The sequence below is a fragment of the Schistocerca americana genome, chromosome 7 (genome assembly GCF_021461395.2).
Source record: "Schistocerca americana isolate TAMUIC-IGC-003095 chromosome 7, iqSchAmer2.1, whole genome shotgun sequence".
NCBI lineage: Eukaryota > Metazoa > Arthropoda > Insecta > Orthoptera > Acrididae > Schistocerca > Schistocerca americana.
In genome coordinates, this window is record NC_060125.1 from 269379868 (window position 1) to 269407600 (window position 27733).

Genomic DNA, 27733 nt, shown 5'->3' on the forward strand with positions numbered 1-27733 from the left:
TGTCAAACCCCCTCTGGAAATCTAAAAAATATGGAATCAATTTGATGTCCCCTGTCGATAGCACTAACTACTTCGTGAGAATAAAGAGATAGCTGTGTTTCACAAGATCGATATTTTCTGAATCTGTGTTGGCTATTTGTCAACAAATCGTTTTCGTCTAGGTCATTCACAACGTTCGACCACAGTATATGTTCTAAAATTCTACTGCAAATCGACGTCAGTGAAATGGGTCTGTAATTCAACGGATTACTCCTACCTCCTTTCTTGGGTATTGGTGCGACTTCTGCTGCTTGACAGTCCTTTCTACGAACGAGCTATTATATATTATTGATAAGTGTGGAGCTATTGTATCAGATTACTCTGAAAGGAATATGACTGGTATGCAGTCAGGACCGGATGCCTTGCCTTTTTTATTTTAGGCTACTTCGCTACATCGAGGATATCTACTTCTCAATTACTCGTTTTGTCAGTTGCTCCTGATTCGAATTCTGGAGTATTTACTTCGTCTTCCTTTGTGAAGGTATTTCGGAAAACTATGTTAAGTAACTCGGCTTTAGTGGGAGAAGAAAGAGAAGTAACTGAAATAAAATTATCTGGATGAATGAGTGTTTGGTAACTGAATCGGGACGTCAAAAGGAATTTAGCCTAACCCATTTTTCTGCTACGGAATTCAGAAATTTCTAAGCGCTAATTTAAGGGAAAAAAACGATAAACAAACTTATCAGTTTTACGATGTCAGTTATCAGCATAACAAATTTGGAAGCTGTTTGTTAAGGCGCTCTTAAGAATATCACTACTGATACCTTTAACAGGTGTTAACGTTGGAATCAAATTTTCCCATTACTCCAATGCTGGAGAGGAACTGTAGTGCAGTCTTTGCATTAAAACTAAACTCATCCCGAACAGGCCATGAATGCCCAACGGTGCTGACCGGCCGCCGTGTCATCGTCAGCGCATAGGTGTCACTGGATGCGGATACGGAGGGGCATGTGCTCAACACACCGCTCTCCCAGCCTGCGTCAGTTTCCAAGGCCGGAGCCGCTACTTCTCAGTCAAGTAGTTCCTCAGTTTCTTCGCATTGTGAGCATAAAATAAAATATGTATCCAGTTTATACTAAACCAGCAGCTCTCCTTATTTAGCCTCTCTTTAGTATGATTGCCACTATTACAGTCTTGTGTTTACCATGTTATTTAAATTGTTTAGCATAAATGATTTTAAGTTAAAACTACGTGTAATAAGCAAACCTTTAGGAAAACTGCTCATTCTTTTTCTTATTGAATGATAACTAACATTTTCTCCGTGGAGTCACAAGCCTTTGGTGTTTTACAGATGGTCATAGTTTTTTTGCCTGCGCATTCTATGAAATGTCGTAAATAACGCATTTAAGTGCTACAGTGCTATGGACATTGTTTCCTGGAAACAAATATAAGTAGTAGTTAATGGTTTAATGAGGCTAGAATATAGGTCAAGATTTCAAAGATAGTGGTAAGGCTGAAATGCCTGCAGTCTCATTATGAGAAAAAAAAGAAAAAGACGGAGTATTCGAATTGTGCAATAGCAACCAAACGCATCACACGTAAGACCCATTTAAGAATAAACTTTATTGTGTATGTGAATCTTGTCTGAAGCTTCGAGAGGCATTGTGGGAAAATAAATAAAACATTAGGCGGCGGTTGTCATTCTCAGTTAATGTTGTAACGGCCTCCTTAATTACAAAACCAGAAGAAGCCAATAAAGAACGTAACGAGGGTCTGGCGTCAGCGATCATTTAATTGTGTTACACAGAATCGAAACTACGCCCGTGAAGTTTCTGAAGAATGAAGTTCCTTTCTTATTGCGTATCTTATCAAACGATGAACTATGAGACGCTCGATTCGCGCTTAGGAAATACCACATTCGCTTTTCCCGAGTGAAGATGCTTTGTTTGTCATCTCCGTGAGTGATGTAATTGCTTTTTGTAGGGAGATGTTGGCTTTGAATGGCATTTGCGTGCTGAACGAAAGCTGAAAGTCATCTTCTGTATCTTTCCTCTTTTTCTGTCGAGTAATTTTACATTAACAAATGAGATAGTTGCTCGTATATCACGAACTAAAGCAAGGAAAATTCCATACCACTGGGGCAGAAGAATACAGACGGCTTCGGTGACCGCTGTGATAACAATATGATCTTTATCAACAAAGTCTGTACTTTTCTAACATCATAACGAACACGATTGGCGATACATTACTGCTATATGCTACGATATTGTCAGTAGAATGGCATTACACAGAACATGACAAAAAAAAAACTATTTTGTGTCTCACAGACGCTCTCTATCTAACGACCTGTTGTAACTTTCATGTCAATGATAAAATAAACTTCACGATTACGTTGAATGAATGTCTGATCTGTGGAATGAGTCCTGAACTCGAATTGTTGTGTTGTTGTTGTCAGCGTACTTACTCTGTGTTATTGGTAACAGAACTTTACACGAATTGATTGCGCAATGCAACTCCCAATACCAATAAAGAAATACAGTCACTGCAAAATACAGTCAGTCCCTTAAGCACTGAATCATCTGGCTCTGTTCAAAACTGATAACTTTGGTCCCTGTGTACATAAGAAATAAATTAAATTGTCTTGCCTCTAGAGCAGCAACGGTGGAACGCGACATTTCCTGACCGCTCAGAAAAATATAAATATGCTAACTACAGGTTCAGGAGTGTGCAGTGTTGGCCATAATACTGTGAAATGCACATTAAATTCTTTTGGCTGATAAAATAGAACATTTAAGAAAATCCAACTGCTTTGAAAAAATGTGTGACTGGACCGGGAGGTGGTAGTAATTATGGTGAATTGCTAAACTACTTTTTTTTTAGCACAATTATATTTCAAGTTAAGTTTGTCTTTTCAAAAACATCTGACAATTGAAGTTACGTTACTCACAATTGGTTCACAGACAATGAGATTTAAACAGCAAGTATTATATAACCTCATTAAAGCAGTATAAATGCAAATCATCAAATTACATATAGCTCCATTAACAAAACTTAGAAGCATTACAAAAAATGAAATATATAACTAGCCTTTTTATCAAAACAGTTTACGTGCATTATGGGGTCACTCAACAATTACAAATTATCAGCCAACCCACCACTACTCACGCGCTGGCAGAAACAGAAAACTTCTTTACCTTGGTTGCATGAAGGCTTCTGCTTCCATGTTCTACAATACTGACATTCCTGCATTAATCTAACTCTTGGGTGCTTCATTCAGCACACCACAAAATTTGGCTACTCCATCGTCTTTCCCTCACAGACAGATACCTACAACTGAGCGCCAAGCACTCTCTTTCTACAACACTAACAGTATCTCTGGATCTGCGATATAAAGCCTATCAAAGACATACATCGTTTATAGAATCATATTCGGGTGCCACATACAAATGTGCCCCAGTATATTCCTTTCACAATAAGTTATCAGTTTTGTACAGGGCCAGATGATTCAGTGCCTAAGAGGCTGAATGTATCTTGCGGTGACTGTATTTCTTTATTGGTATTGAGAGTTGCATTGCACAGTTAGTAGGTATGTGTAAATTTTTTCTAACAATAACACAGAATAAGCACACCACTTGCACTTAAAACATGCAACACGACAAATAGAGTTCAGGACACATTCCACAGATCAACGTAATCCTGAGTTTATTATATCATTGTTATAAAGAACGTTACACTCTTAATAATTTTTGTGTGCAAAAACACCGAATTGCGAAACGCGATTACACCTTAATGTTAAATAACGTGCAGGGAGGCGTATTATGATGTTGATGACTGTTACACCCTCGGAATGGGTTTAAGAAGTCACGACACCTTTCGAAGCGATTAGGCTGAAGTTGAAAGGAATTATACAGCATTCCGAGGATCAGGCGCACACACAGATCGCAGTTGAGTGATGGTGATGAGTATGCTGTAATTTCCGAAAGTCATCAGGAAGAATCGACGTAAGGGAAATGGGAAGCTGAGTTAATGAAGAATGGTGATGTGCGTTCGAAGTTCTCTGAAGCAGTAGGTACTGCATATCACAGTAAGTAGTTCAGTTAAATAGAAACGAAGATCTATACTAATAATAAATCTGTGAAACCGCCTTGTCTTTGTTTGTCTTTGAACACTAAACATATCCATAAATTATTATAAAAATAATTTTGTGAAATATTTTCCATATCTCCCCCGATACCACTAGACCTGTTTCAACCAAACTTGGTGCACATATCACTTAGTGTCTGGAAGGAATCGCTGTGGGGTAAAAACTGCCTGCGTGAGACTATACGTGTCTCTGTTACCTAGCAAACATTAAAAAACATTGCCCTACCACGAAAAGTATAACGTTTCTCATTGGATAGACAGAATTTTTGTAGGTGGAGCTTAACGTTAACATTGAGACGCTGATTGGTCAGTAGAAAACACAGCCAGATACCTTATTCTTAAGCCAACTTCGGTAAATTGTAGTAAGGAGAAGTTCGAGGGAGTTGCTACCGAGATGGCGAGGTGTGTGGAGCTGCGCCGCCCGCCACCGCTGACGCTGCCTAACCACCGACAAGGTAATGAACGCACGCGATGCCGCATAAGAGCGCATAAGGCTTCACTCAGAACTGCAGAAGTCTCATCTGTTACACCCCCTTTTTACGTAATACTAGTGTCGATGGTCAATTAAACTTCATGGTATTCACATTTGCTACCTGAGGTTAAAAATCTGAATCCTCGTGCGTTCATACTCCATAGCGTGATTTTCCGATTTGAGGAAGGCCGGCGTCTACCAGATTCCGTGTCAATGTGGCAAGTCGTATATTGGTCAGACGATGCGTACCGTCGAGGGTCGATGCCGTGAACACCAGAGGCACACTCGACTGATGTATCCGAGCAAGTCGGCGGTCGCTGAACATTGTTTGTCGGAAAATCACGCTACGGAGTATGAACGCACGAGGATTCTGGTACAGACGTCGAGATTCTAGGACAGCGTTGTTAGAGAGGCCATCGAAATTCGCACCAATGACGACCTCATAAACCGTGACTGTGGCTTTAATCTTAGCAAGGCTTGGAAACCAGCGATTGGGTTAATCAAGAGTAAATCGAGCAAACGTATAGTTGTGACGACCACAGCGGACAGAGCCATCACTCCGACGTCATCTCAGACGCCGTCGCAATCTTTTCCACCGCGCGACCGTGGCGCGGGGCGTGGACAGCGGAGGGAGCGCGCCGCGGGCGGAGGGTATTTAAAGCGACCGCCGCCGCGACCGAACCCAGTTCCCCATGAGCAGCCATAGCGTACGGATCTCCGTACCGGCACGTTCACAGGAGCTCAGTCCGTCAGTTCACCTGATGATGGCGACATGTATGATCGCCGAAATATTGTGCCCGTTGGACACTGTAGACCGGCAGTACACCCGTGGATATTTTGATTATTCCTAAAAAGGTTACAGTAGTTCTTTAGTAGGATTGCAGAGCAGCGCGAAATGATGATTCTGATATGGCCTGGGAAGCAATATTATTTGGAAATGCTTCAGCTTTAGTAATTCTAGGAATGGGTATTCTAGAGGAGACAGGCTCATCAAGTCTACACAAGACTGGTATCATTACCCAAATGGTTGGTTTCACTGTCATAGTGCTTTGCTTGGAGACTGTAAGGTCACTGAAGAAGACATTAATCACTACCCTTGAGAGTGCACACTGGTCTCTGTGCAGCGTTGTAGATTGTGTAGATTTGGTACCAGACATCCAAGTTTCCTCCAGCTTTGGTGTAATCATGGCAGTTAGTAATACATTTCTGTTGGCATGTATTGAATCAGTGCAATAAGAGTGGTTGACGTGATGACGTGACAAAGTGCAGGAAGGGGCTGAACATGGATGGACCGAGATTAGGACTTAGTCGGGATGTGGGTGTCCGGGAATATCAGGAAATTTGTTGATAAACCAAAACCAGAAGTGCTTAGATGGGAGACTGGAGTTCATTGATCTAACTCCAACTACTAAGGGATACAGGAAAGTACAAACTGCTGCGTGGAAACAGGCTGCCACAGCCGGACTGAGGGGGGTATTGCCCGGAAAGAAGAGCAGGAGAAGAAATCTGGTCCGGACGAGAGTTGGCGGGCCGTGGTACCGATGCGCTCTCGCCAGCCTACTCCGCGTCTCCCATGTGACCGTTTTCAGCCCTGTGGTTGGCAGTTAGAGGATACTTTGTACGCGCCCCTCTGACAGAAACGCTTTGAAATAGCGTCCCGAATTATCAGTACCAGGTGTGAGAACTCTATTTACGTGGACTGTGGGTAGGTGCGATATCTAGGAACATATGGCGTTGCGTCAGTTCAGATGCAGCCATAGATCTACTGCAAAACGCAGCTGAATACGCCAGAAACTCAAAGAAAGAAACAAAAGAAAAAAAGTTGAATTCCATTAAACCTTTCAATAAAAATTTCCACTCAGTGTCCTCACCACGATCAGAGCTATCGTGTTTGGACATGCCCACGACCACACATTTGGTGAATTTGGCTGAATCTTTTTGGTTTATCAACGCAGATATTTCAAGGTGTCTGCAATTAATGCAATTAATGGTGTGCCTCTCATATTCATGTGACACAGTGTAAGAACAGTGGCAGTAAAGATATCCTCACCGATAAGTAACAGAGATGTAAGTAACGCCTTGTCAATGAGAATCAGACCCACAGAATTACTGCATTCAGTGAATGCAGTTCCACATCAACACGTGTCCGAAGGAATATCGCGATGGAATGGACCAGACAGCACAGAAACTGGATAACAGATAAATAACCGGGGGGGGGGGGGGGGGGGGGTGTAACGTTCTCCGACGAACTAAAGGCACCGGTGAAATAATAAGATACGACCACTCTGGGCTGAAAAAGAGATTTTCCTGCGGTTACAAAGTTTGAAAATTGCTCGATCGTATGATCATGCCGTTGTAATAGGGGGTATAGTTTGGGAGTGTTACGCCATCAAAACTGGTGCCAGAGACAGGAAATCATGTGGCATTGTTCTGGATGTCTTTCCCGAAAATTACCTTGAGCAGATAGAGAACCAATTCGTGAGGGTAACGTCTAAGACCTCTTGACAACAAATAGACCTGAGCTTATCGAATCAGTTAGCGTAGAGGAAGATATCAGTGATCATAAGGTTGTGACAGCATCTATGACGACGGGTCCTACATGGAATGTTAAGAAAAGTAGGAAGATATATTTGCTCAGCAAGGGTGACAGGATACAAATTTCAGAATATCTCAGCAGTCAGCATCAAATATTCGATGATGAGGACGAAGATGTCGAGAACAAATGAAAAAGTAATTCAAAGGCATCGTTCAGTATGCCCAAGACAAGTATATTCCGAGTAGGGTTTTAAGGGATGGGAAAGATCTACCTTGATTCAATAGCCGTGTTAGAAAAGTAATATGTAAACAAAGAGAACTTCATCTCAGATTCAAGAGAAGTAAAAACCTAGCTGACAAACAAAAGCTGAACGAAGCGAAAATAAACGTAAGGAGAGCAATGAGAGAGGCGTTCAATGATTTTGAAAGTAGGACTTTGTCAGCCGATCTGAGTAAAAACTCTAAGAGATTTTGATCGTATGTAAAATCAGTAAGTGGATCGAAATCATCCTTTCATTCTCTCAGCGACCTCACCGGTACCGAAAGATGATAGAGAGAAAGTCGAAATATTGAATTCGGTCTTCCGAAGTTGCTTCACCGCGGAAGATCGTAACACTGTCCCTCATTTCGATCGTCATACGAACTTCTAAAAGGCAGATACTGAGATAACCGATCGCGGAATTGGAAAAGCAATTACATTCGCTTAGTAGTGGAAAGGCTTCAGGAGCAGATGAGATACCTATAAGATTCCATAAAGATTATGCGAAAGAACTTTTTCCCCTTCTAGCAGTAATTTATCGTAGATCACTTGACCAACGAAAGATACCCAACGACTGGAAAAAAGCGCAGGTCATTCCCGTTTTTAAGAAAGGCCGTAAGACAGATCAAAACAATTATAGACCTATATTATTGATATCAATCTGCTGTAGAATTATGGAACATGTTTTATGCTCAAGAATTATGAGTTTCTTGGAAAATGAACTTCTCTATAAAAATCAATATGGATTTCGCAAACAGAGCTCCTGCGAAACTCAGCTCGCTCTGTTCTTCCACGAGATCCACAGCGCAGTGGACAACGGCGCTCAGTTTGATGCCGTGTTCCTTGATTTCAGTAAAGCAATTGACACCGTCCCGCATTGCCGTTTAATGAAAAATATACGAGCTTACGGAGTAGCGGAGCAGACCTGCTATTGGATTCAAGACTTTCTTGCACATAGAACTCAACACGTCGCTCTTAAAAGAACGAATTCCCAGACTCCTGCTAAATTCAGTAACTCGTAAATTGAGAATAGTTGTTGTTCCTTTATTTACTTGTTTATACTACGGATATTACATCCATAAAACAAAGTTGTTTGGTTAAAGAAATCATATCCATAAAACAAAGCTGTTTGGTGCAAGGCATCATATCCATAAAACAATGTTGTTTGGTGAAAGAGAGAGACAAGCCCAATTTTGTAAATTTCTGTAAATAACTAGGTAGCCAGAGTATTATGACCACCGACCTACTACGATATAGACCCCAGCTAGGTGAGAGCAGCGTCACTTGGCGACAAATGACTGCTATACACACTCATAGTGCCTGTAGTATCAGTGGGTGTTCTCGGAAGGAGCATTTAGGAAAATGCACGACTTGCCGGATGTTCGACGAGTGCTGTGGTGAGTGTTTTCAACACGTGGCGAAACCAAGGTGAAACCAAGTCCAGACGTCGTGGTGTTGGGCGGCCATCCCTCATTACAGATGTCAGACGTCGTAGGCTGGACAGACTGGTACAACGGGACAAGCGGCGACCTGTGACGGAAATAACATCAGACTTTAATGTTGGACACAGTACACTTGTGCCCGAGCACACAGTGCACCGAATACTTCTAATGATGGGCCTCTGCAGCCAACGATCCAAGCATGTGCCAATGTTAGCACCACGAAATCGGCAACTTTGACTGAAATGGGCACGAGACAGTCGGCACTGGACGTGGGCGCAGTGGTAGTCCGTTGCATGGTGTAATGAATCCCGATAACTTCTTCACCATGTGTGACGCCTGCTATTGATGCCTACTGACACTTCCACGATCAGTGAAGATGTAATGTCCTTTTTCTATGCCCACCAGTATTCTTCACCTCGTCGAGGTACGTGAAAGCCAAGCGACACAACACTGTCATAACAGTCAATATTCGTTGATCAATAAGTTTAAATTCAAATTATAACCCTCAGTTAGCAGCGTTGTTTAGCGGTTGTTGCCAAAGTTGCTCATTAACAGTTATTAGGCTACCGATTCGTGTTTCAAAATGAACTGATATCTTTCATCTACATCATACTCTGCAAGCCACCTAATGGTATGTGGCGGAATGTGCCCGCCGTAACACTGTCTGATCCTTTCAACCCTGTTCCACTCGCGAATAGTGCGTCGGAAGAATGATTGACGGTAAGCCTCTGTATTGGCTCTAATTTCTCGAATTTTCTCCTCGTCGTCAATACCTGAGATGAATGTGGTGGTGGGGGGGAAGTAATAAGTTGTCTGATTCCTTCTGAAAAGTGCTGTCCCGAAATTTCAATAGTAAATCTCTTCGTGATGCACAACGTTTCTCTTGCAACGTCTGCGAGTGGAGTTTGTTTAGCATCTCCGTAACGCTCTCTCGCTAGCTAAGCGATCCCGCGTCGAAACGCGGCGCTCTTCGTTGGATCTTCTCTATCTCCTCTATCAGTCCTGCTTTGATTTTGCGTTGCACGTGTACACCAAATTAATTCCTTCAAAAGTCACAGAGTTCATTTAACACAGATTATTTGATATGATTTATTATGAAGGATATTCATACTTACGTCCGATAATAAATGTCTATAACCGAAAGTCAAAGAAATTTACTTTTAATTAGCCCTGCTTCCAGTGAGATTAACTATTTCACGCGGCGGCGCATGAACTTAAGAGTCGCGAATATTCAGAGCTACAACGCTAAAAGCTCGAACACTAAAATTTCGACATAGAGCCTCACAGACGCTAAGGACTCATAGATGCTAGAGACTAACAACCGCGAAAGACGGTAACAACACGTGCGTTGGGTCCATATAATAGTTATTAAACAAAAAGAAACGCCGTTAGAAACTCTTTGAATAAAGTCCTTTACTACTTCGCATATAATTCTCTATTCCATTGGCTCTTATTTCTTTTATTTACACTACTAGACATTAAAATTGCTACAGCAAGAAGAAATGCAGATGATAAACTGGTATACATTGGACAAATATATTATACTAGAACTGACATGTGCTTACATTTTCACGCAATTTGGGTGCATAGATCCTGAGAAATCAGTACCCAGAACAACCACCTCTGGCTGTAATAACGGCCTTGGTATGCCTGGGCGATGAGTTAAACAGAGTTTGGATGGCGTGTACAGGTACAGCTGCCCACGCAGCTTCAACACGATACCACAGTTCATCAAGAGTAGTCACTGGCGTATTGTGAAGAGCCAGTTGCTCGGCCACCATTGACCAGACGTTTTCAATTGGTGAGAAATCTGGATTCATCCAAAAAAAAGCCGTTTTGCCTTTAGTGCTCCCAGGTTAGTCGTTGGGTACACCATCGCAAGCGCTCCTGTCTGTGATGCAGCGTCGAGGGTAACCCCAGCCATGGTCTCCGAGCTGATAGTCCATGCTGCCGCAAACGTCGTCGAACTGTTCGTGCAGATGGTTGTTGTCTTGCAAACGTCCCCAGCTGTTGACTCAGGGATCGAGACGTGCTGCACGATCCGTTACAGCCATGCGGATAAGATGCCTGTCATCTAGACTGCTAGTGATACTAGGCCGTTGGGATCCAGCACGGCGTTCCGTATTACCCTCCTGAAACCACCGATTCCATAATTTGCTGAAAGTCATTGGATGTCGACCAACGTGAGCAGCAATGTCGCGATATGATAAACCGCAATCGCGATAGGCTACAATCCGACATTTATCGAAGTCGGAAAAGTGATGGTACGCATTTCTCCTCCTTACACGAGGCATCACAACAACGTTTCACGAGGCAACGCCGGTCAACTGCTGTTTGTGATGAAATCGGTTGGAGATTTCCCTCATGTCAGCACATTGTAGGTGTCGCCACCGGCGCCAACCTTGTGTGAATGCTCTGAAAGCTAATCATTTGCATATCACAGCATCGTCTTCCTGTCGGTTAAATTTCGCATCTGTAGCACGTCATCTTCGTGGTGTAGCAATTTTAATGGTCAGTAGTGTAATTTTTCTGCTTTAAAACGAGAATTTGTGATTTTATATGAAATTTGGGAATTGTTCATGGCCAGTTAGAATAAATGTTAGGTTCAAAAAAGGAACAGACATGTAACGAGGGTTTGCACAAGACGATGGGATTGCGCGAATCCGTCGTCCTCCATGGCGACAGCTCCTTGACATCTGTACTGCGGGCGGAGAAATGCTGGCGACGGCACCATTATGCTCTGGGGAGCATTCACGCTGGCATCCATTTCTCCAGTGGAGCTCGTAGAAGCTACGGTGATGGCCAAGGGGTATCGTACACTGGATGCACCCATTTACACCCCTTTATGCGGAACATGTAACCCAACGGCAGTGGCATTTTTCAACAAGATAATGCGCCATGTCACAAGGGAAAGAGTGGTTCGAAAACACATTGGCAAGTTCCAGTTGACGTGTTGGATCCCCAACTAGCCAGAGGTGAACTCTATCGAACACGTCTGGAATGTGATCGAACGTGGCGTCACAGCTTATCGCTCGCCTCTAAGGAACTTACGAACTTAGGTTACTTACGTGTGCAGATGTGGTGCCATCTACGAAGGCCTCATTGCTTTCATCTCACAACGTATCGCCGCTGTTATCTGTACCAAAGGTGGACATAGCGGCTATTAGGTAGGTGCTCATAACGTTCTGTCTGATCAGCGTGTAATACATCTTAGTTTGGTTGTGATAACTTGTTGTAGTTTGCTGGTGGCCTAAGTAAAGATAGGGAAAAGACTAGACCGATTATTATGTTTCTCCAATTTGTGGACAATGTTCTGTGTTTTACTCGAAACTATGTAAACGTGACTTACCTGGTTAATTTACCAACTCGTTCGGTTGAGATTTTGCTTCGTGTTAAAAGACGCAAAACGTCGAGTGCATTGATGGTCCAGTGTAGTAGTTAACCCTTAATATGGAGATGGGTCAGTGATGTTTCGGGAGTGTTTTTCGTATGATAAAATCATTCAAATGGCTCTGAGCACTATGGGACTTAACATCTGAGGTCATCAGTCCCCTAGAACTTAGAACTACTTAAACCTAAGGACATCACACACATCCACGCCCGATGCAGGATTCGAACCTGCGACCGTAGCGGTCACGCGGTTCCAGACTGCAGCGCCTAGAACCGCTCGGCCACACTGGCTGACAAAATCATTCAAGTTAGTCTGAATATGAACCAGGATGTGCATTTAAACAGTCTCGGTGACTAGGTGTTGCTCTTACTTCTACATGATGACTATGCTGCGGACACTTCATTCGTCCGAGATGGCAACAGCCATGTGCACAGGACTGGATACTTATGTTCCTGCTTTGACTAATGCTCAGACACCGCTAAATCACCCAATAGTAAGCCAACAGAAAATGTTGGGGAATACTTAAAACAGTGGGAGAATCGTAACAATCAACATCCCTGCAATTTGGTTGCTATAATAGTCTACTCTTCACTGAGTGGTTTAAACTGTGGACTTCCTCCCTCTCCGAAGTGGTGCAGTTGAAAAGTCTGGTAACTATTATTAATGAGGTGTCTCCTGGAAGGTGACTGTATTTTCTCGCGGTATGCTATTTTTGTCCGTGCCTCTCTCTGACCTGAGAACCCATTCAGATGGCCACTTGTTTTGGGACTTAAGATTTAACAGGAAGGACGAAGCGTAATGTACCTTTTTTCCCCCAGATATACAACGCGTCGGCAAATTTTAATATCATGGTAATGACGAGAAAAAAACGAAGCTCAACCGAGTGTTGTACCCTCGAGCTACGGTGTTAATACCCAATTCCTGCACCAAGTAGGTGAAACCACTTGCACTTTTAAGCACCGTAAGTAATATAACCATAATTTAAAACCAAGTTTGTGACTACTCTGACGTACTTTAGGATCATATTAAGCTATGACATGGAGTTATTAAGGACTGGCCGTACTTCAACATAGGAATCTTAGTGTCACTACTTGATCACGTGTATGGGTCAATACACATGTTGATTGATATGGCTAGGATTTTTATGGTAGAGCCTATATTTTTTGGTATGACTGACATTGTCCATAAATACAGGTAAATGCTTGATATGAAAAAGAACTAAACGAAATACTGTAATTTTTAAAAAGGGAAGGAAGGAAGAGTGAGTTTAACGGCCCGTCGACATCGAGTTCATTAGAGACGGAGCACAAGCTCTAACTGTGTCAAGGACTGGGAAGGCCATGCTCTTTCAAAAACCATGCCAGCATTTGCCTGGAGAGATTTAGGGAAATCACGGAAAACCTAAATCTGGATGGGCGGAAGCGGTTTTGAACTGTCGTCCTCCTGAATGCTAGTTGTGATTTTTTAAGTCATATTTATGCAAATATGGTCACTTCTCTTTAATACAGTATATTTTTGTAAATAAATTGTTAACATCGTTATATCTTCATTCTTTCAAGAAGTAAAAGGATTTCCTCAGGGAGTTTCTTTCTTCCTTGCTAAATTTTCCAGAAATGCGCATCTCATTTTGTTTCCTGGCAAATGGCAACTGTCTATCTACATCCCCTATTTCTTTTGAATTCAAAATATGGATTTCAGCTGTACACAATAGTGAGATTGTGTAACCTATTGCCTCTGTGTCAGCAGGTAGTTTCTTGAGCCGTTCTGTTCCCTATGTTGTAGCACTCCGTCTTCAGACCACGAGTGGCCTACCGGGACCATCCGACCGCCGTGTCATCCTCAGTGGAAGATGCGGATAGGAGGGGCGTGGGGTCAGCACACCGCTCTCCCGGTCGTTATGATGGTATTCTTGATCGATGCCACTACTATTCGGTCGAGTAGCTCCTCAATTGGCATCACGAGGCTGAGTGCACCTCGAAAAATGGCAACAGCTCATGGTGGCCTGGATGGTCACCCATCCAAGTGCCGAACACGCCCGACAGCGCTTAACTTCGGTGATCTCACGGTAACCGGTTTAACCACTGCGGCAAGGCCGTTGCCTATATTGTAGACAGGTATGTAATTGTGTCATTCACTCTTGTTGAAGTCTGCGGTGTGCACAAAGTAGTTCAAAAATATTCCAAAAGTGAAGTAAAATTACAACAGAATGAAATTTGCATTCTGCGGTGGAGTGTGCCCTGATATGAAACATACTGGCGGATTAAAACTTTGTGCCAGATCGAGACTCGAACTCGGGACCTTTGCGTTTCGCGGGCAAGTACTCTAACGAGTTTGAGTCTCGGAAGGAAGTTTTAAAACTGCAACAGTTCATTTCTCAATAGGAGAGAAATATTTTCGTGACGGTGAAATACTATACAGTGAATTGTGCGGCGTAGTAGTAACTGCAGTTAAGTCACTGAGAAACATGTGGAAACAGAAAAGCACAAACGTGTTCAACGGATTGAAAGTGGAGAAACATACAGCAAATGCCTCTACGGAAATCCCGCCAATCTTACTCACCATTCTATGGAGGACTTTCTACACCTCTGACACTCCACTCCTTTTCACATTCGTTAGACATCAGTAAAAACACCCTGTGAGTGCGTTAGCGTCATTAGAATAAATTTCTGGAGTGGACCCTTATTCTTTGACAGAGCACAGCGGTGTTTAGCTGTAACGTTTGTTTAATTTCTCTTTTGTTGTCAAAGAAGCACATGGGTTTATATAGATTGTGACATGGCAATTTCAGGACAATTGTCAAGATAATGTATTACGTCCTGATCAGCAGAAATAACACTGAACACAACAATATCAAATTTAAATAGAAGGTTCTCTACAAGATTTGTCTTATTTCTTGACAGTGAAGTACTGTCTGAGTTGATCAATATTATGACAAATTATCCGATTCCAGGTCTAAATTCGGTACTATTTGGGATGACAATCAAGTGTATTGAGGATAGTTAGTTTTTCTGACCAGGTGAGCAAAAGATTACTCAAGGTTGCTTGAGTTCACAGTGGATGCAAGCTGATGATCCAACAATTTTACACCTCTGCCAGCGGCACTTACCTTTAGCTGCGACGTGCTGTCGTCTGCATGGCTACTCTCGCCCTCTGAAAATCCTACAAACAGCTAATCAAAATCTTTACTGATTTTATCAGCTGAAACTGTCCTAGGTTTCTTGCTAGGTGAGAAAACGTGCATTCATACCTAGTCTAGAAAATATGGCGATATACATGTGCATAGATGGAGTAGCGTGTATTTGCATAGATGGAGTAGCGTATATTCTTCAACGCCCTCTCAGATCTAGCAAGAACAATTAGGTACATGGCTCTTTCAGTGCAACCACGCTGCTGCTATGGTATCAGGTTCGAATCTCGCTTTGGCCATGGATGTGTGTGATGTCCTTAGGTTAGTTAGGTTTAAGTAGTTCTAAGTCCAGCGGTTGATGACCTCAGATGTTAAGTCCCATAGTGCTTAGAGCCATTTGAACCATTTGAGCTGTTTCATTTCTCCACAATCGGAGCCCAACAACTCTTCAAATGGTTGAAATGGCTCTAAGCACTATGGGACTTAACATTTGAGGTCATCAGTCCCATAGACTTAGAACTACTTAAACCTAACTAACCTAAGGACATCACACACATCCAAACCCGAGACAGGATTCAAACCTGCGACTGTAGCAGCAGTGCGGTTCCGGACTGAAGCGCCTAGAACTGCTCGGCCACAGTCGCCGGCTCAGCGACTCTTCAGCTAATTTCTAGCTGAACGCCAGCCAAAGTGAACACAATGTTCACACTAAAATTACTCTTTTGGCGTCGTACAGAGCATGTTCCGCCCTGTTCTACACTTGACGCTGGTTCAGAGGAGAGTCCCTCAAGCTTTCGATATTGTGTCTTTCGCAGCAAACTGTCCCCCACCTGTGTCCTTTCGTGCTTCACGTCACAGCTTTTTCAGACCAATGGGAGCATTTCATTCATCTTGTGGAAACTAAGCCTGCCAATCGTAAAGGGCCTATCTTAAAATTGCGTCGAAATATCACCCCTTTTACTCCTTCCGAGTTTATTTCAGCCAATCGGACATTTTGTGCCCGCTCCTGACGCCTAAAAGTTACACTCGTACATGACGAGAACATCATGGACCTTTCACGTAATCAGCTGCATCTCTGGCCTGTTTGTATCCATCTGGAATTTCCCGAACGCAGTTTCCTAAAGAACTTCTCTGTCGCAGGCAGCGCTGGGCCGCTACCTGCTCCCCTCGAAGTATCGCCCAGCACATTCGTTGTCTCTCTTGCCTTAGGTGACAGACCCCTGTTAGAAGTCTTTCATTGTATGCGTGCCATGACTGTGCAACTCGCGTCTGTCCCCAAACTGAAACATTTCTTGCTGCAGCTTTTTTCACCTTTATTCAATGACGTGCAGGATTTGGGTTTGGTGTGTGTCAATACCGTCGAACAGGGTGTCATCCCTTTCAATTACATACTGTACATTTTGATAGGCAAATCTGCTCACTATCGGCGAAGTATATCAGGTGACATATCAATCTACTTGTTCGACTTGTAAAATCTCATGTAAGGTGCGAAACTAACATTCATTCAAGCTGCCACCTTACATAGAGATACTTCATATTACATGTTCTAAGGTAAACAAACCATCCAAAATTTCATGAATCATTAGAAAAATACACAGGCAAATCTGTTCCTGATTATTCAACATTAAGAAAGGTATAGGTCAGCCGAAGCTGCAGAAAAACTATGACAACTCGGACAACGAGTTTCAAATAAAAAATATGGTTATCAACAGTAAAATGATGCTCGTGACTAGTTTAGCTAACACCTTACACAAAGTTACAGAAGAGACTCTTAGTATATTCAGTGATGTTGACACACTTATTGAGTGTGGCAAAAAAGTATTTTTGATAGCCCCTTCACGTGCTACAGCGGTGAAGTTGTTAGATCCAGAAATTTCAAAGAAATGGTTCAAATGGCTCTGAGCACTATGCGACTTAACTTCTGAGGTCATCAGTCGCCTAGAACTTAGAACTAATTAAACCTAACTAACCTAAGGACATCACACACATACATGCCCGAGGCAGGATTCGAACCTGCGACCGTAGCGGTCGCTCGGCTCCAGACTGTAGCGCCGAGAACCGCACGGCCACTCCGGCCGGCTCCAGAAATTTCCTTGATATCATCTTCACAAGACCGGGGTCCTAGAATGATGCCAGCAAATATTACTGCCAGAACTTCAATGCTACGAAAAGCATCATTGATTCATTTGATAGCAGTGAAGCTGCTTGAATTGGACTGGCTCAAGAATTAAAGCCTAACACTTACGTTTCAGGCAAGCTTTCGTATTCAGAGTATGGATTTCTTTCTGCTGTCATTGCTGCTCTAGAGCAGTCAGAAGTGCCAATAGTGAAGCAGATAGGGCAAGTGAAAAATGTTACGCATAAATTGTAAACTGTTCATGGTCAACTACATAAAGAGGTATCAAAGGAAATGGAAAAGGTGTCGGAAAAAATCGAAGGTAAAAAGTTCTCGCTTAATTATTTAGATTTAGATTCAAATGGTATAGTCTATCTTAAATATGCTTTGTTGTGTCATTTTTAGCAGAAAAAAAAGTTTGTCGAAGTCCAAGGCATGGTTGACAGGCAGAAGGAAATCTTTTTTACTGTAGAATTTGCACAAGGTATTCACAGTATACTACAAATGAGAGCAAATGGATTGAAGTAGAAATGATGATGTAAAAAATTTACATATGTTTCGATAGTGTTAGTAAAAAGTATACAACAACATCAAATTCCATAGTTAAGCTTGTTACTTAAGTGCATTTAATTCTTAAATAAATAGTTTATTATCACAAACGGACTAATTTATTTTACGACAGGAATTTAATAGCATTTCAGTATTGTTAGGTCATACTGTATTTTTAGGATTCCGTACCTCAGTTGGGCAAAAACAGAACATTTATCAAGTTGAAATTTGTGTCACATACTAATGCCTACGTCTCTCGCTGGTGGAAACAATAGAAGCTTCTAAGTCAGTGCAGTCAAAAGATACGACAATTTATGTGACATATTCTGATTCTAACAAATTCACCCGTAAAAACCTACTGGGTATATCCTGTTGGTCAAGAATCATGAAATTTGGGAAGAAGCAAGGTTTCACAGTACAAGTAAAGGAAAAAAAACAAAGTTGTTACTCTGTAATTATATCACACAAAAAATATTTCTTTTCTCATAAGTTATCCGACGTCATACTTTAAATTAAAACAATCAGTAATTACGATTTCAGGCTGACTGGGTCGCAATGGTAAAAGTCGAACTTCAGGTAAGGAATGACTGTTGCTCATATGAGGCACTTCAGAATTGTTCTATCATCAGTTATCCATTAGCGATTATTGCACATATATATGACGTTTCAAGTTGTATAAGAAATCTGCAAATTTTTGTTTCACATAACTGATGGATAAATTCCGATATCCGTCATATGAGGAATAATGTCTTTCCTTTATTGATATTTGACTTTAAGTCACATTCATATTATTGAAATTAAAACGTTCTCCAAGATCTTGGAGTCCCTGGGACCGATATCTCGTCATTATCAATGTCGATAACAGGCAGAAATGGTCGAGATTCCAGATTTCCGGAATGGATGAACTGTCTGTCTACATAATGAACTTTCTGCGGAATTCTCAGTGCGCGACCCCTACACCCATCTGCTTAGTTTTGGTATGTCATTATGCATATTTTTGTAAATTTTTTGGCACAACAGCACTTTTTCGGTGCTTTTGTGATATTTGAGTCATCAAATATCCAGCGCTGCTGCCTAGGGTCTGAAAGGGGCTACTTAAATTGACACCACCCGCCTATTATGAGAGAGATACCGCGTCCACGCTGTGAAAGCATTGTCATAGCGCTTACTTGCCACGTCGTTGTCGTTATTCGAACTGCCAATTGGCAGCTGTTGACTCGCTCTTTTGCGTAGAGTCTGAAAGAGGCTACTTCAATTTACACCGCCTGCCCTGTCAGCAGCGAGGTATCGCGTCCACGCTGTGAATGCATTATCATAGCGCTTACTCGCCACTTCGTTATCGTGATATCCAACTGCCAATTGGCAGCTGTTGACTCGCTCTTTCTCTCGTTATCTGAGCGCCGTGCCATATAAATGTGGTCAGAGCTGCGCCGGGCCCAGCTGTCGTAGTCTGCTCCCTCCTGCAGCATGTTAGGTTTCCGTCTACTGGTTGCCGCCGCTCTGGCGGTATACGGTTGTGCCGCCCAGAACGCTTCGCTGGACTTCCCTGAGGACTTCATGTTCGGTGTCGCTACCGCGGCCTACCAGATCGAAGGCGCGTGGAACGTAAGCGGTGAGTTACGGACCTTACACATTATACTACCCCTTAACTGTCCGAAATCTGTGATGGGAAACGAGACATCTCGTCCCAAAATTGTTATCTATTTCCTCATCTATGACTCTGCGCAATTAGTGGAGCTGCAAAAAGTTATTTGTCTTTGCGACGAATGTCAGTGAGGCCACTGTCTATAGGAAATTTACAGGTAACTAATACTTGATGGAATCGTGGCACACTAATAGACTAAAACAGTACTGGAGAGATATTATGCCACCAAAAATATCTCTCACATCGGGAGTGGCAGTAATGCCTGTATATGTTTGTTTATTTAGTTTCTGCTTATTTACCATTAATAGACACCTTTCACTTACCATGGCAGACATGCTTAGTTTTAAACGACAATTGTAAATTACATACATTGCTTATGTTAGTATAAAAACCTTATTTACATCACAGCATAACCAAAATTTAGCAAGAGAGGAAGATAAAAGAGGACAGCAAAAAAAGGGAAAGGAAATAGGAGACAAGGCGTTAAATCCAACGTGACTGTGATTTGAGATATTGATACTGACAAAGCTGATCATAGGCTACATGGGTTCAATAAGCAGTAATGAAGAGGTACCATTATATCAAGAGATAAACCATTCCTTTATTTTTCAAATGGGGGATATTGCTCGTTGTTTGACGGTGCGGGGGAGGTTAGTCCATAAGCGAGCACTTGTAACACGGAATGCCGTAACATAAACGCTTGTGGTATGTAAAATGCTAAATTAATTACCAACGCAAAAGATTTGCTGTCCCGCCAGTGTTGGTAAAGTTTTAATGCTATGTATACGGATGGATAAAAGAAAGAAAAATCTGTGAAGGTGCCATTGGATTGTTTGTAACGAAGATATTTCTGTGACGGAAGTATTAATAACATACTATAATGTATCTCACTCAATAACTTACAGCAAGGGCGAAGTGTCGCGAGTTGTTTCTATTTACATTTTGTTGCAGTGGGTTAAAATAACAGAAAATGGATAAACCTAGCTCTTGAACCACTTTCCTTCCCATATATAAAGAAAAAGGTTATCTCGTATTTTTGTAAAATGTAGAGTACCACAATTACCTCCTTCCACACAGCTACAGCAAAATTACTCCAGTTTAAATGCTAGTCTAGTGTTACCCCAATATTTATGACTTACAGAGATTAATTTATGTTTTATTTAATAGAATATGCGGAAGAAATTTGCGCAGATATGACTTGCTGAGTCGTCGTTACGCAGCTTGGTGGTTAAGATGCTGAAAACTCAGTAGCTGTCAGAATCAGTAAAATAAGTAGAAAGGATGTGCGTTTATATGGCTCATGTCAGCGTTCGTCACATACACCTCCAGTATGTAACAAACTATAAAAATTGCAACTGTGGACATTAAAATACAGAAATCCATAGCGAAAATGTTGGTTCAAAAATGGCTCTAAGCACTATCGGACTTAACATCTGAGGTCATCAGTCCCCTAGAACTTAAAACTACTTAAACCTAACTAAGGACATCACACACATCCATGCCCGAGGCAGGATTCGAACCTGCGACCGTAGCGGTCGCGCACTTCCAGACTGAAGCACCGAGAACCGCTCGGCCAAACCGGCGAAAATGTTGTCATTTACAAAATTCTACAGGACTCAAAACGCACGACAAATACTCTACAATGAAACGTTTAATGGATTATAGCTCTAGATGTTTGTAGTGATAGTCATTAAATAGAAGCTGTTAATGACAAGGCAGGAATTCTCCAAAGCAGCAGAATTCATCATGTTAGTAGGATTTCGGCGTACGAATGTGGAGTTCGTTCCAAGAATTTATGTTTTCAAAAAATTGCGACTGTGGGCGAATAAGAAGACACTCTCGTCCTCATCATTTAACTATTACTTCTCTCTCTCTCTCAATTCATCCATCTCAGACTGATGTCCCATTACAATCCCTCACCTTCACCCTCTCACCCTCACATTCACCCTCTCCCTCATAGTCTCACACTCTCATATTCTCACTCTCTCACACTCTCCCTCCCCCACCTCTCTCTCCCTCTCTCTCTCTCTCCCTCCCTCCTCGCCCCCCCTCTCTCTATTCTATCCGAATTTGATGAAGTCGTTTTCGTTTTCGTGAACGCCCAGAAACACTCACCCTTGAAACCTACAGCAAGCTTATATTCCACCAATTACAGCAACTCTCCATAGCGAAAACGGTGGCCGCGCGGGATAGGCACGCGGTCTGGCTGCCCCCGTCGGAGGTTGGAGTCCTCCCTCGGGCATGGGTGTGTTTGTTGTCCTTAGCGTAAGTCAGGTGAAGTTAGATTAAGTAGTGCGTAACCAATGACCTCAGCAGTTTGGTCTCTTAAGACCTTACCACAAATTTCCAAAATTCCAGAACGGTGATAGATTCAACTGTAGATTTTGCTGCCGCATTCTCTGCGAATACTCCAGGACCACGTGACTGATTGTATAAGCGACTTTTTCCGTAACTAAGTGAGGTAAGTCGTCTGTAGAATATCGTAGTGAAATCTTGTGTTTACAGATTTTTCACATCCTCTTAAAATATCAAAAATAACGTAAATACCACAGTAGACTTTGATCACAAACATTTTATTCATTTAACAGTTTCAATCATTATTATCATCATCATCATCACACTGATCTAAAAAGAGAAAAGTTGCATTTTTATGAAAAAATTACGTAATAGTAGGCTATCAAATATTATTAGCAGTATCATAATATACAAAGCCAGAAAGGCAGAGTAAGCAAATAAAATATGCAGTCATAAATGGCGAGGTCATATAGAGTAAAATCCTGATAAAATGGTAAACAGTCACCATCCGTAATGTCGGGTCGTCGCTGGTGTATTGCACTTACAACAATGGAAACAGCTGAGGGGGCTTGGCCGCTAGATGTCGCTGGCCGAGGGCAGTTCGCAACGGCGTGATACAAAGTTATAAATCCAATCTTGAGGTCCCTACACACGCACCAATTTATCAGCCGACCGACCGACCAAACAATTTTGTGGCAGCCTGTACACGTCGGGACATGCTGCAGTCGGCGATCACAGCGCCGTACTGTTGTTATGATTACTTTATCTTAAGTTCATTGACGGGCTTACGACATACAGAAGTTTGATGGACATTGGAAGAATGGTGTTGGCAACAGGATCATCTCTCAGGACACTCTTCAAGTTGATGTTTTTGAAAACAATCCGGACAAGATGGAAATCGTTTTGGTACCCAAGACTGGGTTGATCAGCTCGCGCAAAGTGGAAGACGATGTTGGTTAATGCTACGGCGACCCGCCTGTACTGTTGCTACGTCCAAATCACCACTAGTGCGGCAATTGACTGCTGGCTTGGATGTGTTTCCATTAACAGCTGCTGCGTCGATCCATTGCTCTAGTTTCTTGTTTGCTGCTCGTGTTACTTCGAAGCTTTTGTACTACGAGGGCAGTTCAATAAGTAATGCAACACATTTTTTTCTGAAACAGGGGTTGTTTTATTCAGCATTGAAATACACCAGGTTATTCCTCAATCTTTTAGCTACACAACACTATTTTTCAACGTAATCTCCATTCAATGCTACGGCCTTACGCCACCTTGAAATGAGGGCCTGTATGCCTGCACGGTACCATTCCACAGGTCGATGTCGGAGCCAACGTCGTACTGCATCAATAACTTCTTCATCATCCGCTTAGTGCCTCCCACGGATTGCGCCCTTCATTGGGCCAAACATATGGAAATCCGACGGTGCGAGATCGGGGCTGTAGGGTGCATGAGGAAGAACAGTCCACTGAAGTTTTGTGAGCTCCTCTCGGGTGCGAAGACTTGTGTGAGGTCTTGCGTTGTCATGAAGAAGGAGAAGTTCGTTCAGATTTTTGTGCCTACGAACACGCTGAAGTCGTTTCTTCAATTTCTGAAGAGTAGCACAATACACTTCAGAGTTGATCGTTTGACCATGGGGAAGGACATCGAACAGAATAACCCCTTCAGCGTCCCAGAAGACTGTAACCATGACTTTACCGGCTGAGGGTATGGCTTTAAACTTTTTCTTGGTAGGGGAGTGGGTGTGGCGCCACTCCATTGATTGCCGTTTTGTTTCAGGTTCGAAGTGATGAACCCATGTTTCATCGCCTGTAACAATCTTTGACAAGAAATTGTCACCCTCAGCCACATGACGAGCAAGCAATTCCGCACAGATGGTTCTCCTTTGCTCTTTATGGTGTTCGGTTAGACAACGAGGGACCCAGCGGGAACAAACCTTTGAATATCCCAACTGGTGAACAATTGTGACAGCACTACCAACAGAGATGTCAAGTTGAGCACTGAGTTGTCTGATGGTGATCCGTCGATCATCTCGAACGAGTGTGTTCGCACGCTCCGCCATTGCAGGAGTCACAGCTGTGCACGGCCGGCCCGCACGCGGGAGATCAGTCTTGCTTGACCGTGCGGCGATGATGACACACGCTTTGCCCAACGACTCACCGTGATTTTGTCCACTGCCAGATCACCGTAGACATTCTGCAAGCGCCTATGAATATCTGAGATGCCCTGGTTTTCCGCCAAAAGAAACTCGATCACTGCCCGTTGTTTGCAACGCACATCCGTTACAGACGCCATTTTAACAGCTCCGTACAGCGCTGCCACCTGTCGCAAGTCAATGAAACTATACGAGACGAAGCGGGAATGTTTGAAAATATTCCACAAGAAATTTCCGGGTTTTTCAACCATAATTGGCCGAGAAAAAAAATGTGTTGCATTACTTATTGAACTGCCCTCGTAAGACCAAAACTTTGTCTAATGAGGGGTCTTCGAGTTGAAATGCCTCGTACTAGAAATCCCAGATGATCATGTCCCTGATCACTTCTTCTGCGTAGGCTCCTTACTTTTAGGAGTAACAATATGACATTTTCTCCCTAAGCCTTGCAATTCTGCGTCCCATTCTTTATGAGTCTAGTTCGGCTGTTTCTTGCATTGGTAAAATGCTACCTGGGAGGAAATAGCTTGGGTATGTCGCTGGTAATATTTAGTCAGCAATGAACCAGTATTTGAAAAGGCGACCTCTGAAGGCTTAGATAAAGGGGCCAATTTGCACAGCAACCGGCAAATCTCAGGTTTTGACTAAGACAAAAACAAAGATTTCATGAGGCTGGCGTCAGTTACCTCGATTGCGTGGAAATGCTCCAGTAATATTGATCCGTTGGCTTCCCAATCCTCTAAAGTCTCATAAAGGGAAAGAAAAGCCGGGAGTTGCTAAGTTGCTTGCGTCTGCAGTCAGCCTTGAAGAAATGGCTGGAGGGTGTTCAGTAGCAACTTCTGGGTCTCGTACTGTTCATGAAAAAGATGCATGAGTAGAGTTTCCAATGTAGATGTTAGCTGAATCTTCACCATTTGTAGTGTATTATAATCAGGAATAACACAATAAATATATCCCGGTTCTACGGTTTATTGACACAACACTGATGCAAAATAATTCTGTTACTAAGCACCATGTCGTAGATGAACACTTTACGGAAATTATATAGATTGATGGTGGTTACACGAATGTCCAGGAAGTGCAAGTGAAATGCAAAAGTCCGGCGGAAATCACAAGTCCGTTGTCACACTAAGACTAGTGAACTTTGAAGTCCAGTTTCCAGTATAGTATTCGGATTCTAAGTCCACAGCGCAGCCAATCAACATCGACAACAGGTCCACCGCAGCGTGGACTGTCCTAGTTGTGGAGTGGAACACAGTACGATGATAGCTGGCTTGTAGACTCAGTAGCGGCATTAATAAGGCTCCATAGTTAATGGAGCCGGCTGCTGTGTTCGTTGTATATTCTGGGAGGCTAATCGCCGAGTAACTATGACTAAAGAGAGAGGCAGAGAGAGAGAGAGTGCGTTTGTGTGTGTGTGTGTGTGTGTGTGTGTGTGTGTGTGTGTGTGTGTGTGTGTGTGTGTGTGTGTGAGAGAGAGAGAGAGAGAGAGAGAGGGAGAGAGAGAGAGAGAGAGAGAGAGAGATATGTATGATGATGATGCATAGGTGGAGTGAACCTGGAGGTATTTGTGCATCTTAGTTTTGAAAATATCGATCCTCCTCTCGGCTTCTCCATTAGATTTTGGATTGAAGGGGGGCATTGGAATGTGGCGAATTCCATACTGAGCACAGAAAGCACGAAACACTTTGCTATGGAATTGTTGATCGTTGTCAGTTACGAGCACTTTTGGCAGACCTTCAATCGTAAAACAATTTTCTAAGGCTGTGATTTGAAGCGCGCGCGCACTCGCGCGAAGGCGACCTGCGATGTTAGCAACGGGCTGTACACGGAGAAGAGCGGCGTAATGGAATACGCCGCTCCTTGGTGTGGAGATTTAATAGTGGTGGATACTACAATGTTTCATTCGCTTACTCCGTTAACGTGATGAAAACAGGTATGTACGCTAACCTTCCAGACTATATATATTACGATACTGTTTGTAATAGTTGACAGCCTACTATTACGTAATTTTTCATAAATGTGCACGGTTTCTCTTTTTAGATCAATCTGGAGATGATCATCATGACTGAAATCGGTAATTTAGGAAAAAAATGTCTGCAATCACAGTCTATTGGGGTATTTACAATGTTTCATAACAATGGATCGCTGTCACTCCTGCCGGCCGGTGTGGCCGTGCGGTTAAAGGCGCTTCAGTCTGGAACCGCGTGACCGCTACGGTCGCAGGTTCGAATCCTGCCTCGGGCATGGATGTGTGTGATGTCCTTAGGTTAGTTAGGTTTAATTAGTTCTAAGTTCTAGGCGACTGATGACCTCAGAAGTTAAGTCGCATAGTGCTCAGAACCATTTGAACCATTTGAACCTGTCACTCCTCATCTTGAAAAATATTTTTCAGTCTTTTACATATACTTACGGAAAAGAAAATGTTACACTGTGAAGTACCAGTCCAATATTTATCAATTTTTTGCGGATTTTCATCCAATAACGGGTATTAAATGATGAAACTGTCATTTAGTTGGGAGAAGATATCTATCATTACTGTCAGTATGACGTGTCACCCAATTCGTTGTCGCAGGGAAGAAAAAAACCACCTCTGGCTGTCTTGTTGAGGAATTTCCTAGTATTCTGGAAACATGCTGTGTAATTTCACGAATATTGCTGGTTAGAAGTTGATATGAAAGTATAAATCTTCCTATAGCATGCAAGAGACGCTCAATGGGTGACCTATTAGGGGAACAGGCGGGTCAGTCAAGGGTCCTTACATTCGTCAAGGCTTTTGTGCTGTGAACTGCGATATTGGATCCTGCCTTATCTAGCTGGAGTATGCTATTTGGTATCCGGGTCGCCAGGACGTCTACTAGCACGTTGTTGTCGATCGCACCTCCACAACCAGAAGCGAGACTCGTCGTTCTATGGCACACAATGCTAAAGAGGCAAATCAAACCAGCTTTCATTTAATTTTGTAGTTTTATAGTTTCGTGGTTTGACCAAGTAGGCAGACCATCGTTTCTCTGCCTGCATGTCTTCGTACTTAACATGCCGGGGAGGAATATCACGCTGGCAACCATTACTTCGTGTGTTTGTTCTCTTTTATACAACGTTTGATATGCATGGATGCATGATATGAATGGACGCAGGTGTAATTGAAACGCCTCTGCCTGCGTGAATTCAAGCGGAAATTCTCGATTTCATTTTGCAGTAGCAGCCTGACAAAGGCGGTAGGATGTAGTCTTCCGACCCGCAGCGGCACTCTGTTGCTAGAGTCGTCTGCCCAAGCGTGATGACGCGATTTATTTCTCTACAACTACGCGTTAGGAACGCCTTGTTCCAATTTTTTTGGACGTTAGATCGAGTGGAAAATTTGGAAATGATAGAAACAGGCTTTGCCCCTTCTGTCTTCCGGTTGGAGGAAACGCTTGCAATTTTTAACAAATTGGTCTCGGCGATTGGGCAGTGCGCTCTCACCAAGTTCATTCGCTCTCTGCACGTAGAGCCCAGGCAGTTTGGATTTTGGACGGAAGCTGAGGGGGCACCAACTTGGCGAGTTGCAAAGAGACTGCACATTTCGTAAGTATGACGTGCTGCTCCTGTGCGAACTGGGTCGGCGATTTGGGAATTGTAAAAAAATCGG

The 27733-nt window shown here is 42.8% G+C and overlaps 1 protein-coding gene across 1 annotated transcript in view; it reads left to right on the plus strand.

The window, feature by feature from the left end:
* Positions 1–19464: 19464 nt before the first annotated feature.
* LOC124622393 (myrosinase 1-like) overlaps positions 19465–27733 on the plus strand; it is a 121483-nt gene continuing 113214 nt past the window's right edge. Inside the window, exon 1 of the mRNA XM_047148082.1 lies at positions 19465–19625. Within this exon, the coding sequence (XP_047004038.1) occupies positions 19481–19625 (145 nt within the window). The 5' untranslated portion in view covers positions 19465–19480. The remainder of the gene's footprint in view (positions 19626–27733) is intronic.